The sequence below is a fragment of the Leucopleurus acutus genome, assembly GCF_964270905.1.
Source record: "Leucopleurus acutus genome assembly, chromosome: 10".
NCBI classification, from domain to species: Eukaryota; Metazoa; Chordata; class Mammalia; order Artiodactyla; family Delphinidae; genus Leucopleurus; species Leucopleurus acutus.
This window is the reverse complement of record NC_139153.1, coordinates 6,845,296-6,859,621: the sequence shown is the minus strand read 5'-3', so window position 1 is coordinate 6,859,621 and position 14,326 is coordinate 6,845,296. Positions and strand designations below refer to the sequence as shown.

Here is a 14,326-nt window from a genome sequence, read left to right as displayed (position 1 = left end):
TCTTGCGCCCTCTGCTGTCAACCAGGATGTCCCTGACGACTAAATAATAAAGCCGTGGATCTCAAGGTTGGAATAGGCCATGGGTGTGGATGATCTTTTTGGTGCCAACCATCAGCAAGAAGAAAGAGTCACACCATTCCCTGGCCTCCTGAGATGTTGGGCTTCCTGCCCACAATGCCCCAACCCTGATGATGAGATTAGGTGTTGAGTGAATCCTTCTCTCCTGGACTACCAGGGCTGGGAGTGGCATTTTGGGGTCAGGGTCAGAGAAGTCTCTGCAAGTTCCTCTCCATAAGCTGCACGTGAGCCCCCAGCAACCACGTACCCCTCAGTGGGGAGCCCCTGAGCCCCTTCCTCGCGGGGTTCCTGGAGCCCCACAGCGGTTGGTGATGTTCGTTTTCCTCAGCTTCTCCAGAAGCCCGGCTTCCCCCTTTGCAGGGCAAGCTTCATCCCTGACATAAACATGTCTGCAATGGCACATCTGGGACCTGTCCTTCCCTCCAACTCAGCTTTTGAATCCCTTCTATTCTTTTAACTTGGAATTCTGTCTTAACTGGTCCAGCCTGATAGAATGTCTTCTATTCCATCTAAGCACCCTCTGCCCCCTGGCCCCTCAGCCGCTGCTGGAGCTAGGACTTCAGAGAATTCCATCCGTAATGGCCCCTATGGCTCACTCCCACTGCCTTCCATCCTTTATCCCGGAGTCTGGCTGCTACACCTCCTCAGGATGGCTGTGTACACTTCTCTCTGTCCTGATGATTTTTTTTTTTTTTAATCTCTGAGTCCTGTTCACCCGATTCACCCAGATTTTCCAGCCAATGAATAACCACCTCTTAACACCAGCCTTCCACTGCCACCACATTGCCAGTCACTCCCTTTGTCAGTAAGGGGATCCCATAGGGATTTCCGGGAGACACCACTCTGTCCCTCCCCATATAGCTAAGACAGCCTCTCTGTTTGCATTTCTGAGCCCCCAGATATGTTGTTCTTGGCCAGCCAAGGCCACTGGGCTGGAGGGCATTGCGTCTTGCCTCAGTGATACCAGCAAAGGCAGTCAGAATCCTTCCAGTTATTGAGTGGTCGGTATCTGTGTCATGTGCTTGGCGTGGTGATCTCTAATCTTCACATCGACCTTGGAAACAGGTGTTATCTTCATTTTACACTGAGGAAGATGGAGGCCCTGGAAGGCTGCAGAGACCTTCTAACCCAGGCACACACCTTTGTACTTGGTGATGGTGTCCACACTGTCAGGTCAGTCTAAACTGTGACAGAGAAGGTTGGAACTGTGGATTTCCAAGAAATGGTGATCTCTGGCAGGTCTGTTCTAACTTCTCTTTTAATATGATGGACTGGACCTTTCTGCAGGCTTCCTGACTCTATTTATTCCTATTCCTGGTTGACCCCAGGTGTAGGATGGTCGCTCTCAAGAGTCCACGTTCAGATCCTCAGGTTGTCCTCAGCATCTTCGCTTCATTCTGAGTAGAAAGGCATAGTGCGGATCATCTGGGTGGGTGCATAGACTAAGATTGGGAGCAGGCCCTACCCACAGTCACAGAGGTAGTCAGGGGTTAGATTCAAGGGTTAGATATTTAGGTTACATGTTTGACCCCTTGTAATGAAGACCTCAAAGAGCAAGAGCAGGAAGAAGATGGCTCACTCCTCTCTCGTGTAACAGTCCAGGCATAAGCTGCCTGCTTGTGGGGACCCAGGCTCCTTCTGTTTTGTTTCTCGGCCTTCCTGTGGGTGTTGTCCCTATTTCCATGGTCTAAGATGGCTCGCTACCTGGTCTTCGTTCCAGCCCGTGGGAAGGGCAAGAAGGAAAGGAAAGGGCACAGCCCTTCTCGTTAAGGATACAACCTGGAAGTTGTACGTGGCACCTTTGTTTGTATCTGATTGGCCAGAACATAGTCACATGGTCACACCTAGCTGCAAGGGAGGCTGGGAAATGTCTTTATTCTAGGCAGCCGTGGATCCAGTCCAAACTTAGGGGTTTTGTTACTGCTGAAGAAGGGAGAGTGGATCTTTGCTGGGGGACAGCTCAGAGTGTCTACCGTTGTGGTGGGATGGGGACTTAGAACCCAGTTATCCCTCCCTCCCTTGTTGCCTCTCAGTTCTAATCCTGTCCCTTGTCACTTTCCCTCACTTACTCCTCAGCCCAGCTCAGGGCTGAGGCCATGTTACCTGGATCCCAAGGCAAGCCAATGTTCTGGCATATTCTTTTAGGCTCCACACATGTGCTAATGACAAACCACTGTCACTGCACAAAAATGAAAACTTTAGTTCCTCATGGAAATATTGCTGCATTGCTAAAGTACTGTTACCTCCTTGAATAGTGAATACCTTCACTATTTTCTTTTGCAGACATGATTCCCTCCACCTGTTTAGAATTTGGTTACTTGAAACAGAATGTTTTTTCTTCGTTTACTGTTTCTGCTACAGCGGTCTAAGAACACCTCTAAAAATGATGAAGAGGCCAGATGTGTCCATGGTGACCTCCCTTTGGAGATTCTCATTCTCCTGGCAACTTGTTCCTAGAGATCAATAACATCTTAATGGAAGTTATGCCAGACTGTTTGGTGCCTGCTGTAGTGTTCTTTCCTAGGAGTTCAGGTAGTGCTCTCTCAAAATCCAAAGCTGGGAACAATCTGTTGGTGTTCAAAACAGTGATTCTCTAAGGATTGGATATTCAGTACCCTGCTTTCCAACCATGCTTTCCAACCAGATGTACCCCAGACACAGTGGCAAACATGGCTGGGGTAGCAGGCAATGATGAGTTGCTGCCAAAAGTCAGGCAAGCTGGGCCCCTGAGGTTAAGGACAGACAGAGGAGCAAACAGGAGTTGAAGACAGGAAAGTATTGTGTCGCCAGGTTTGCAGCAGAGAGCCCAGCACATGTGGTGGAGAGGGCAAACTCCTGATCACTGACAGCTCTGTGACCTGGAACAAGCCACTTCTCTCTCAAGCCTCAGTTTTTTCTTTGTCTGCAGAGTGGGGATAGAACTTATTCAAGTGGTATTAAGATCAGTTAGAGATACTCTGTGACACATCTCAGGCACCTAGTAGGTGCTCAGTTAACCTCAGTGTCTTCCAAGCTCCAGCTAGCTGGCTAGAGGAAGGTTCAGCCCAAGTCAGGATCAGGACCCTGGAGAGCTCCAGGGAGTCCTGGTCCTTTGAAAAGGGTTGTGCTCTAGACAGGGGTCCCCAAACCCTGGGCCTTGGACCACGCGGCCTGTTAGGAACCGGTCTGCACAGCAGGAGGTGAGCAGTGGGCAAGCGAGCGAGCGAAGCTTCATCTGCCGCTCCCCATCGCTTGCATTTACCACCTGAACCATCTCCACACACACACCCGCCTCCCCCAAACCCCACCCCCGCACTCTCCCGCACCCCCCGGCCATCTGTGAAAAAAATTGTCTTCCATGAAACCAGTCCCTGGTGCCAAAAAGGTTGGGGACCGCTGCTCTAGGAAACACTGCTGTTGCGGGGATGGACGTCAGCTTCATCCATCCTGTCTTTCTCACACATAGGGGAAGTGTTCTTTCTCCTGGCGGTCCACAGGGTGATTTTGGTGGTATATGAGCCCAGATTAAAGAACATCCCATCACATAATGAGACAGTATTCCCTTTTCATGTGTCTTAAGGCAAAAGGTGCAGTAAGCTGGCTTATTTTTTAGCACCTCTCTGACACCTGCTGTACTTGGTTTTGAACTAAGAGAGAACACAGCTCAGACTCAGAACCTTTGGCTTAGAATTTAATCCCGTTTTATCTTCATTGCATTTATTTTTGCATTTATCTTCTATTTGTGGTAAGAGAGAATGGTTTTCAGTTTATCGCGGCAACTTACAGTTTTCTTATTACATAATATCTATTTAATGTAAAAGAGCATATTGACTTATAGAAAATAGTAAGTAAATAATGCAAAGATGATACGGGTATGTGGCAAAAAAAAAAAATGGGCAAAAGATGGTAAGAGTGATTACAGTTTGGATTAGTTAACCTCGCTTCATTGTCGGTGGCAGAATGCCAGCCCAGGGAGAGCATGGAGCTTGCCCGAACTGCTCAGCAAACTGTACCTGCTGACCCTGTGGTCCTGGGCCCTTGCCCCAGCGCCACCCTGCTAGCTCAGTGCCTTTTGAACAATGCTCGGCTTTCCAATTGACTCCATTATCCTAGAAAACGTAGGGAGGGGCAGCCCTTCTTCAACTTTCGTGGCATTCTCAGTGATCCGACCACCCCCTCCCCCTAGGAAATAAATAGCTTTGTCCTGGAAGTAGGGAGAAAACACCCCACACTTCCAGTATTGGAATGCAAATGAGCAATTAGAGTCAATTAAAACAGGATACAGTACAATTACCACCAATTGTGCTAACCTTTGTATTCAGTAGGACTTGACCTGCTAAAAGGAAATTAAACAATAGTGAAACAAAAAACAAAAAAAACCCAACCCAACCTCTTTCTGAACCAAAGGGTGTGCTTTGGTCAGGAGTCTCCTTTCAGAGGCCTGAGAGGTCTGACAGCTGAGACCCTCCTCCCCCCACACCCACGTCTCTGGGTCCAAGCCACCACTGGCAGTGGCCAGGAACAGCCAGACTTGATGGTACCTTGTCAGTGACCTTATTATGCCTGTAAGCAGACCCTGCATAATTTAGCATAATGCCTGAGCCTTGCTTGGCTCCCTTCCAGACAGATCCTAGGGCGTCAGACATCTTGCAACTGAACTTTGCGCCTGAACTTCCTTGCCCTCCATCAGTGGACTCGCCTGTCTTTTAAAGCCACATCTCCTGTGGTTTCCTTATTTATGAACACTCCCTAAAATCCGATGCAATTTTCTGAACCCCATTTTATGTGGTTCTAGCATTTCAGATGGACAAAGCACAAGAGCTATTCTGAAGACCTGCATTCTAACCTCGGGGTCCAGATGTCAGACTACTGATTTGTTTCTCTAACGAATATTTATTGAGCACATTGTATGTACCTTAGGCCAGCCTGGGCACTGTGGATACAGCAGAGAATGTAAAAGACCCAACTCCCTTTTTCTGTGGAACTTACATTTTAGAAATGTTAAATTTGCAAGACAATAAAACAGCTGACAGAGAACAGCTACAGTGCTGGGCAGATGCTGGCGTGACTGAGGGATGGATGTGGGGTGAGGGGCAGGGAGGACGTGGCAGACTGGCGCGGTTTATAGTGAAGAGGGTGGCTCCTGACGTAAGACTGAGGTACTTGAAACCCGCCACCGGGGGCCTCCCTGCCTGATGTGGACAGTAGGTTGGACGATATCGCAGCTGGAAGGCAGGGCCCCTGGCTGTGAGGAGTCCTCAGCCCTGTGGGGATTCAGGCGTACCCAGGACTAACGCCTTGGGTGGCCCAGGAGCCGGGGATGGACGTTCCGGACAAAGGGAGGCATGAAAAGGCAGGGAGGCCTGAAGGAGGCCTGGCATGCGCCCCAGCGGCGGGGAACCTGGCACAGTGAGAGCAGAGTGGTTGGGGGAGGGGTGGAGACCGATGGAGTCGCACAGCAAGTGGGGGCAGCGCCAGGGTTGGAGCACAGGGTTCCTGACGTGAAGCCCAGCCCTTCGCTCTGTATCCCACGACCCTGAGTGAGAGACTGGGAGGTGGACTCAGGAGCAGGAAGACACAGACCAGATTCTTATTTTTAAAACTTGGGCTATGGAATGGGGCTGTCACATGACTGAGAAGAAAGGTGATGAAGGGCCCTGCCGATGAGGATGAAAGCAGGGTGTCATTTCAGAGTATAGTTGGAGATCACGTTGGCAGGACTTGACGCTCCTGCTGGGATGTGAGGGCAGCCTCGGTGAGGCTGACTGCAGCCTGAGCACCCGCAGGACAACCTGGAGGTGCCTCGACATCCCAGGGGACCAGATCTGTGCTCATTTCCACATCTTTGGCTGGTTCCATACCTTCCCCGCCTGACTCAGCTCTCCCGTTCCTGCTTAGCCTTGGAGACCCAGCTCCAGCCCCGCTGTCACTGCCAAGAGAAGGCCGGAGCCCTTCCTGGAGACCCTCCAGCCTGCCTCTCTAGCCTCCGTTCCCGGTTTCACGCTGCTGTGGTGGGTTCCTGACCCTCGGCACCTCATCCGTGCGCACACATCCAGCAGTTCTTGAGCACAACACCTGGTCTCACCATTCTGAGGGCCGGGACTAAGGACCCGCAGTGGATGGTGAAGGCGTGAGTGAGAAATGGACTAGAGCAAGGGGAGCAGATAGCGGGTTCTTCCCAGCTGAAAATGGGGCTGCCTGGAGTCCCACGCGGAGGGTTCTGGGGCCACATCCAGGCTTAGCTTCAGGGTATCACGATCAGTGAGTGGCGTCTGGCACGGGCACAGGAGGGATGTGGCAGCATGTGTACCATGTGCGTGCAGGTTCTCGATAGCAAGATGTGTACTGTTTGGACAGTCTGCAGCGACTCTTGGGAGGGTAAAAATCAAAGGTGATGTGCACATGTCTAGGACGGCCGAGGGTAGAGACCGATTGCAAGGGGCTTTTAGGAGAGCTGGGCCAGCCATGCGTCTCGGTTTTCATACTGCTCTCTGCTTGCGTGCATTACATAATGATCCTCCTGAGCCACCTTTTGTACCCGGCTCCGGGCTCTCCAACATCAGCTTACTAAGGGATTGTCCTAGCTGAGGCCTGACACCCAGTGGTTTCATTTTGGCAGGCCGACTCGTCCGCGCTGTGGTCTTCGGGCAATTTACCTGAATATTTTATTTCCCTTACGGTTTTACAAAATGAGTGTAAACGGGAGGGTGTGGGCGCCAGTGGAGAGAGTGGAGTTCTCCTAAATGTCCTATAGAAGCAGAGCCTCCATTTAGAACTCCGAACATTGGAATTGTTTCAGAATACTCATCAGCCACTTAATAACTCCTGCCCGTGTGCCGACTGAGGAGCAGTCTGCTCTGTGTACCGCCACGGGCACGGCGGGCTGCGTGTGGCCAGGTTATAAATGACCCTGATGCCACACCAGTAGCCCAGTCCGCTCACCACAGACCAGACAGAGCACAACCAGCACGTTTAGTCACATCAAGATGGTCCCATAGATGAAGGCCAAATGTCTGTGATTTTCGTTTGCTCTTATGTTTTACGGGATAACATCTTTTTCCCTAAATTTTGTGAGCATTGGGGGTTAAGCTCCAGAAATAGCATTCATCAGGTCCTGGGCATTTTGGATAATTAATCTTCTGCCGTACAACAGAGACCAGAGTGGAAATTATACGATGAAAGCAATCGATTTTAGCCTTCCCAGCTTCATAGACATAAGCTGGTTGATTAGGGGGGTTCATTCTGAAGGAGGAGAATCAAGCATTTGTGTGAAATGCTGAAGATCTGTGATAGATTGTGCCTACAAAGCTAAGGGAAGTGGAGATTTTATAGCAATCTTAATTAGCTCTCTGGGCAGGAACCATCGACATTTACTGTTTACTGGTCTCTAATTTATTATTATTATTATTATTCTTACTCGTGTCGTCTACTGGTCTATAGTTATATATTTGACTTGCTTTCAGCTTCTTTGGACGGCCATATATGTGACGGCAAGAAATTGTTTGTATTGATTATACGCCTTGCGATTGAGCCAGTGGTTGATCTGGGGCCGTGGGCATCGAAATTTGTGGGGCAGAGTTGTGGGTGGCCTGAGGTGGGTACCATCATGGTGGGTTAGGAACGGTGTCTGGATGAGATCATCCAGGCTTCCGGGGGGTGTTGGCAGGACCCATGGACACCACCCCCTGCTGCTTCTTATTTCCCGTTGTTCAGGACTGAGGTTAAATCCCTGCTTCGTCACTTACCAACCAAATGACGTAACTTCTCTGAGAGTCACGACTCTAAAAATGGGGAAAATAACACTGAATTGGCATTGCTGTCGTGGGAGTCACATATACAGCCTCATGGTTGATTGCATGACCTTGAAGTCAGACAGGCCTCCTTGTGAATCCCACATCGGCCATTCCTTAGCTGGGCCACCCTAGGTGAGTTAGCAGTGACCTCTCTGACATTCCTCATATCTAAAAAGACAGTACTCATAACTATCTGAAGAATGAATGCCTGGTGTGTGGAAGTGGTGAATAAGCATAGCAATTTCTATTGTCATGTGTAAAGTGCACAGCGTACAGTAGGATTTTATTTGTTCCTTCTTCCTTCCGTCTCCATTTCCCATGTCCTGAACTCCTATTCATCCTTTACGGGACAACATCTGGATCACCTCCTTGGAGAAGCCCTCTCTGACTACCCCTGAGATTAGCTACTCCCTTCTCTGTGCTCCACCATCCTTTGCGTTCCCCCGATTACACAGTGCATTAATTATCTACCTACATACCCGCCTGTCTTTCTGTCAGTGGGAAGCCTCTTGAAACAGAAACTTTCATCCTGTGACCCCCATTCGTTCAGGAGTCTAGCTCCGTGTTCGGTACATAGGAGTGTTTAGGGTGTGTGGGTGAATGAGTGAGTAAATAAATAAATGAGTGGAGTGAAGGCCTGAGCCACTAGTGAAAGAAACCCTGCACTGCAAAGGGGTGAGAGGCTCCAGAGTGATGGAGGGATTAAGATCTTAGGTCCTGGAGCACAGGTTCTTTCCTTGAGGAATCTGAGCCTCTGGACCATCCAAAAGCTGGTGCACGTATCTGTGAAAGTGCACACTTGGGGGAAAGGGGGAGAGGGTCCATAACTGTCCTCAGATTCTCAGAAGTGTCTGTGGCCCCCAAATATTAACAAGTTGATGCTCTAAATAGGTGGAGGGATGCAGTGATTGGAGGAGAGGATGTGACGTGGGAGAAAAAGTAAGACCAGGAGGGGACACTGAGTCCTGAGGGCACCTCAGGTAGAACAGGAGCTCCTGTGCTCTGTCAAGGTGTTGCTGTCTCCTTCCACGCAGCTTTTGTTCAGGAACGCTTAGGGGAGATTTCGTTCCTTTCACTGCCTTGATTCTTGCACAGATTCCGTGGGCTGCAAGGGCCTCTCAGGTTCATGGGGTCCAATCGCTTGCTTCCAAGCAGACCAAGCGGAAAGGATTCCAGGAAAACACTGGGTCTTTCCCACCCTAAACAGCTCCCATCCTCCTCTCCCCCTCCCATTCCCTTCTCTGTTTTCGCCTCTCCTCTCCTCTCCTCCCCTCCCCTCTTGGGGCTTCCCTGGTGGCGCAGTGGTCGAGAGTCCGCCTGCCGATGCAGGGGACACGGGTTCGTGCCCCGGTCCGGGAAGATCCCACATGCCGCGGAGCGGCTGGGCCCGCGAGCCACGGCCGCTGAGCCTGCGCGTCCGGAGCCTGTGCTCCGCAACGGGAGAGGCCACAGCACTGAGAGGCCTGCGTACCGCAAAAAAAAAAAAAAAAAAAAAAAAAAAAAAAAAGTTGGTCTTGACCCATTAGTGAATTGACATGAATTTAAAGGGCCATGACCAGTTTTTAAAAATGACACAGTATGATAGAAAATATTAGAGTGCATCACACATGTGAGATGAGCATGAGTTTGTGAAACTTCCTTTTTCAGCTCTATGTGTGTATGAGTTGTGATATCGTATCTATTGCTTTCTTCCGTTCTGGTCCAAAAAAGATTGGAAAGCACTGATACAGCACCACTGTGGGCTCTCAGTAGGTGCTCACTGCAGGACCCAGCCTTGAGGGGGTGGGTGTTAGGGCTCACTTCTTACCGCGGCGCTGGGCGGCCCTTTGCTGCCAGCAAGAAGTTAGGGGCCTGCCGCGTTGCCTGCCACTGTCGCTCCTTGTTGATTGTTCCCTCTCCTCTCCTGGCAGGTGGTGTATGTCACCGCGACGTTCCCCTACATCATGCTGCTGATCCTTCTGATCCGGGGGGTCACGTTGCCCGGGGCCTCCGAAGGCATCAAGTTCTACCTATACCCCGACCTCTCCCGGCTCTCCGACCCACAGGTAAGAGTCGCTGGCTCCGTGCACAGCTGCCCTCCACCTCTGGGAAGCCTTCTACACGGAGCCTCAACGACCCACTGAGGGAAGTCTGTGGCCCCTTCTCAGAATAATACTTTTCAATGCATAAATTACATACACAGGGAATCAAATACATTGAAATACAATCACCAAAACATGAAAAAAAGAGATTTATGACATGGTAATGTAGCAATATCCAGCATGAGGTGAATAATTTCCATGATTTCAAAGCAGTGATGAGCATACATGATATTTGGAGAACTCTGTACAGTGATATGAAAATATGTGGGATTTCTACCGATTACAGTACTGTGGTCTGTTGCCTGCCTTTGTAATTGAAGGAAATGCTAAATTTCGGTTAGAGGTCATTTAAAATAAAAATACACTTTTTTCTCCACCTAAGAACACAGATCTCTGCAGGCGTGCTTCTCTGAGAGAAACTGGGTCTTTGTTGGTGATTCTCCTTGCCGGGGTAGGTCACAGAAACAAAATAACTGGTGACCTGGCTAAGCTGTCGGTTGTCTTTGGAAAGGCATCAGCCGTTCTGAATTCTGGGTAGAACTGTTTATGCCGAAGTCTCTCCAGGTGGGTAGGGGTGGTGTGCCTGCAGGGGGGAGGTGTTAGACAACAGATGAACGCAGCATCTTAGGGGCCCAGGTCTTCGCACCCTCCACTACTTGTTAGAAACTCCTGGGGAGCTTTTGAACATCCTGATTCCCACCCAGAGCACAACCCCTACCATTTAAAACAAACCCTCTGGGGGTGGGTCTCAGGTCTCAGTATCTTTTGAAGGCCCCCTGGCAATTCCAATGTGTGAAATAACATGCCCAACAGATATCTTAGCGGGTGAAGAGGCACTCGTTTTTCTTTGAAAACAAACACAGATCGTGCCGTAGAGTGTGGAATCTGCGTTCAGCTGATCACAAGGCTTGCAAGAGATGTCAAGTCTTCGTCTCTGGCTTGCGGCCGCCCCCTCTTAGGAGAATGGGGTTGTGAGGAGTGCTGGTTCGCGCAGCTCAGCTTGTAGCTCATTACGGTGCGTTCAGGTGGACGGCGGCGGGGCCCGTGTGCTCGTTTCTGTCTCAGTTTGCCCCGCCGTGAGGGCCCCGAGGCTCAGGCCCCAACAAGGAGCAGCCTGAGTTGCAAGCAGAATCCCAGGAAGAAAGAAATTAGCTCCTGACGACTGGCTTCACTAACTCCAACCTCCGATGCCAAAGGCTCAGTTGAAGAAGCAGTTTTGGAAAACAGATTTCCACAATCACTGCCCTGTGCATTTTCGTTAGGTCCACAAATTCTGCCTTGATCCGGATGGCCGTCCTGTTCCCTCCTCCGCCCACCGGCTTCCTTCTCCCGGTCCTCAGGGCTGGCCAGTCCCGAGCATCTCCCAGAGTTTCCAAACCTGGCTGATCCTCAGAACACCTTGGCACATGCTGAAATGCATTTTCTCGGGGGGCTGAGATGGCACCTGGGCATCTGTATCTTTAAGCTTCAGAGGCCATTCTGATGATCAGAAAAGTTGGCAAAAACCCAGCTGATACCTACAACGTTGGAGCCCTACACATAGACACGTGTGCACACACAGACACACACCACACGCAGAACAGAAGTGAGGCCAGGCGGTTCACCATTCAGACCCCCTGCCCGAATCATCCCAGTTTCCTGCCAGATCTTTCCTTTAGGCCTCTGGGTCCCAGGCCAGCACGTATCGGCAAGGCTGTCCTATGGAGCGGCTGCTTGGAGTGGTGGAAAGCGCACGGGGCTGGGAGTCAGGACGTGGATTCCTCCTCTGGTGATGCCACTGGTCCTGAGTGACCTTCGACAGGTTCCTTCTCTCTTTCTCCTTCTGGGCCTCAGTTCCCCGCTGATGGCATGAAAGGGTGAATTCAGTCAGTGGTTTTCAAAGTAGATTTGGAGAGCCCTGAGTTTTCCATGAGCGTGAGTCGGCAAACTGTGACCTGCACGCCAAATTCGGCCCTCTGCCCGTTTTTATAAATAAGGTCTTATTGGAACATGGCCATGGTATTGTTTTTTTTTTAACATATTGTCTGTGGCTCTTCAAAGGCAGAACTGGGTAGTTGAGGCAGAAACCATAGGACCCCCTGTATCAAGGGTTCCAAGACCTCCCCCCATCACCACCCCACATCCAGTGATTTATTAGAAGGGCTTGCAAGACGTAGAAGAAGTTATTCTCTTGGATTTGGTTTATTTCCATCATCAGTGGGAGAAAAAGACACATCAGGCAAAGTCTGGAGGAATCCACACCAGGCGTAGAGCAGTCTCTCCCCTTCCTGACGGGAGAGGCTGCACAGAACGTCCTCTTTCTTCCAGTATCGAAATGCGGCAGCACGTGGGCAGCACGTCTGCCCAGAGGAGACTGCTCCGGACTTGGAGTCCGGGTTTTTAATGGGGGCATTTTATTAAGTGCATGATCGATCCTCTGGATTCCAGACCCCCATCAGGAAATCCGGCGTTCACTGTAAAGTGCCTTGCTTGTGTGGACAGTCCAGGCAGGCTGGTCCAGCAGAATTGAGTGCCCCAGGCATGCGGACAACCGCATCCCTTGGCATCATAGGGAATGTCGAAGCGGAGTTCCTAGACACCAGGGCAAACCACGCCTCCTGGAGAGCAGCGTCAGGCCTGCTGTGGTAACGCTTTCCTGCATACCTGCAAAACATTAAATATTCACTGTTTGGCCTTTTCTAGAGAAAGTCTGCTGACCCCCGAGTTGAAGAACCTTCAGACACCTGTGAGGGGAAGGTTGATGGGCTCCGACCCCCACCTGATCCCCCCACTCCATCCTTGTTGCCCTCTGCCTCTACTGCCACCAGCCTCATTCAGGCCACCACCATCTCCCATTTGACAACTACAGAAGCCTCCTAACTGGTCTTCCAGAAGTGGCTCTTAACCCCTCTAGGCTACTCCCCACCCAGCAGCAGAGTGATCTTTTTGAAATATAAATCTGGTGGGCACCTCTGTGTTTAAATCCATTCTGGGGTTCCCTGTGGTCTTTGGAATAAGATCCAAGTGGAGGGGCCTCTGAGGTCCTCCGTGAGCTGCCTCCTTGCTGCATCCCCCATCACTCTCCTCCTCTATCATTCCACACCTTAGAATTCCAGATTTTGGGCTCCCTTCTGCCCCAGGACCTTCGCACATGCTGTTTCTCCACTGGGAACACTCTTTCTCCCCGAGACCCTCCTTCCCCACCTTGCCTGAGCAACACGCAGTCACCCTTTAGGATTCAGTTTAAACATTATTTGGTCAGGCAGGTCTGTCCCAACTGCCAACCATGCACCCCTGGACTGACTTTCCAAAGCACTTATCATGTTTGCGATGAAATAATCACATATATATGTCATATATATGTATGACCTGTATGATTTATTTACTTTCCATTTATTTGCAACAGGTATTTACTGAGTGCCTACTCTTGTGTCAGAGATTATTATAGTTATTAGGCATATGGAATTAGACAGTGGACAAAAGAGTGATCCCTGCCCCATGGAATTTATATGCTGGTTGGGGAAGAAGGTAGTAAACAAAATCAAGTCAAAGATGCCATCCATTAGATGGTGGCAAGAACCATGGAGACAAAGTATGGACGTGGGGAAAGAGTGTTGGGGAAAAGAGCTGTGATTCCCAACAGGTGGCCAGGAAGGGCCTCTCTAAGAAAGCACCTTGGAAGCTGGGTCTGTATCTGCCTTGCCCACCACTGTGTCCCTAGGCCCTGGATAGCTCAGTGCCTGGTACATAATAGCTCAGTAAATGTTTGCTGAATGAATATAAGAGCCAGAGCTATTTTGGTTTTTAAAGAAAGATTTTGTTGCTTTAGCAAGAAGTCTAAAAACCTCCAGCTCACCAGATCTGTGAGCTGTAATGTTTTTTGTTTCTCTCTCAGTAATGGCCAGAAAATGGATATGTTTGTGTGTGTCTCCACCAAAAAGCAATAGTCATAGCTGATTGTCTGGACAGAGATACGGATAGTGACCCCAAAGGGCAAGGAAAACAGAACTCCAGGTAGCTGGTGTTTTTTGGAAGCTGGGGTGTGTTGCAGGAACGGCTCAGGAAAGGGAGGTCTGGAAAGGGAGGTGGGAGCAGCCCCGAACCTGCTCTTGATCTGCTCTGGGCGCTGAAAGGCAGTCAGTGGAGTGTACAGTCATGATGAGTCTGCATAAGGGTTTTGATGGCTCCTCAAATTTGGAAGCTAGTGCATCACGCAAAGCTTGTCTCCTTGTGGGGAGAGAGGGCAGCATCTGAGCAGGTCAGTAGAATCACAATGCCCCAGCTGGAATGTCTACTCGACAGATAGAGAGATCCAGGTCAGAGAGGCTGAGCCACTTGCCTGTGGCCATACAGCAGCTTAGCAACCCAGTGAAGACTTAGAGCCCAGGGTTCCTGGGTTCTGGGAAGGACAACTCC

At 50.2% G+C, this 14,326-nt stretch overlaps 1 protein-coding gene across 1 annotated transcript in view; it reads left to right on the top strand.

The window, feature by feature from the left end:
- Positions 1-14,326, top strand: part of SLC6A11 (solute carrier family 6 member 11) — a 118,489-nt gene that overhangs the window by 43,881 nt on the left and 60,282 nt on the right. The window contains exon 6 of the mRNA XM_082848735.1: positions 9,761-9,895. Coding sequence (XP_082704861.1) covers positions 9,761-9,895 — 135 coding nt within the window. The remainder of the gene's footprint in view (positions 1-9,760; positions 9,896-14,326) is intronic.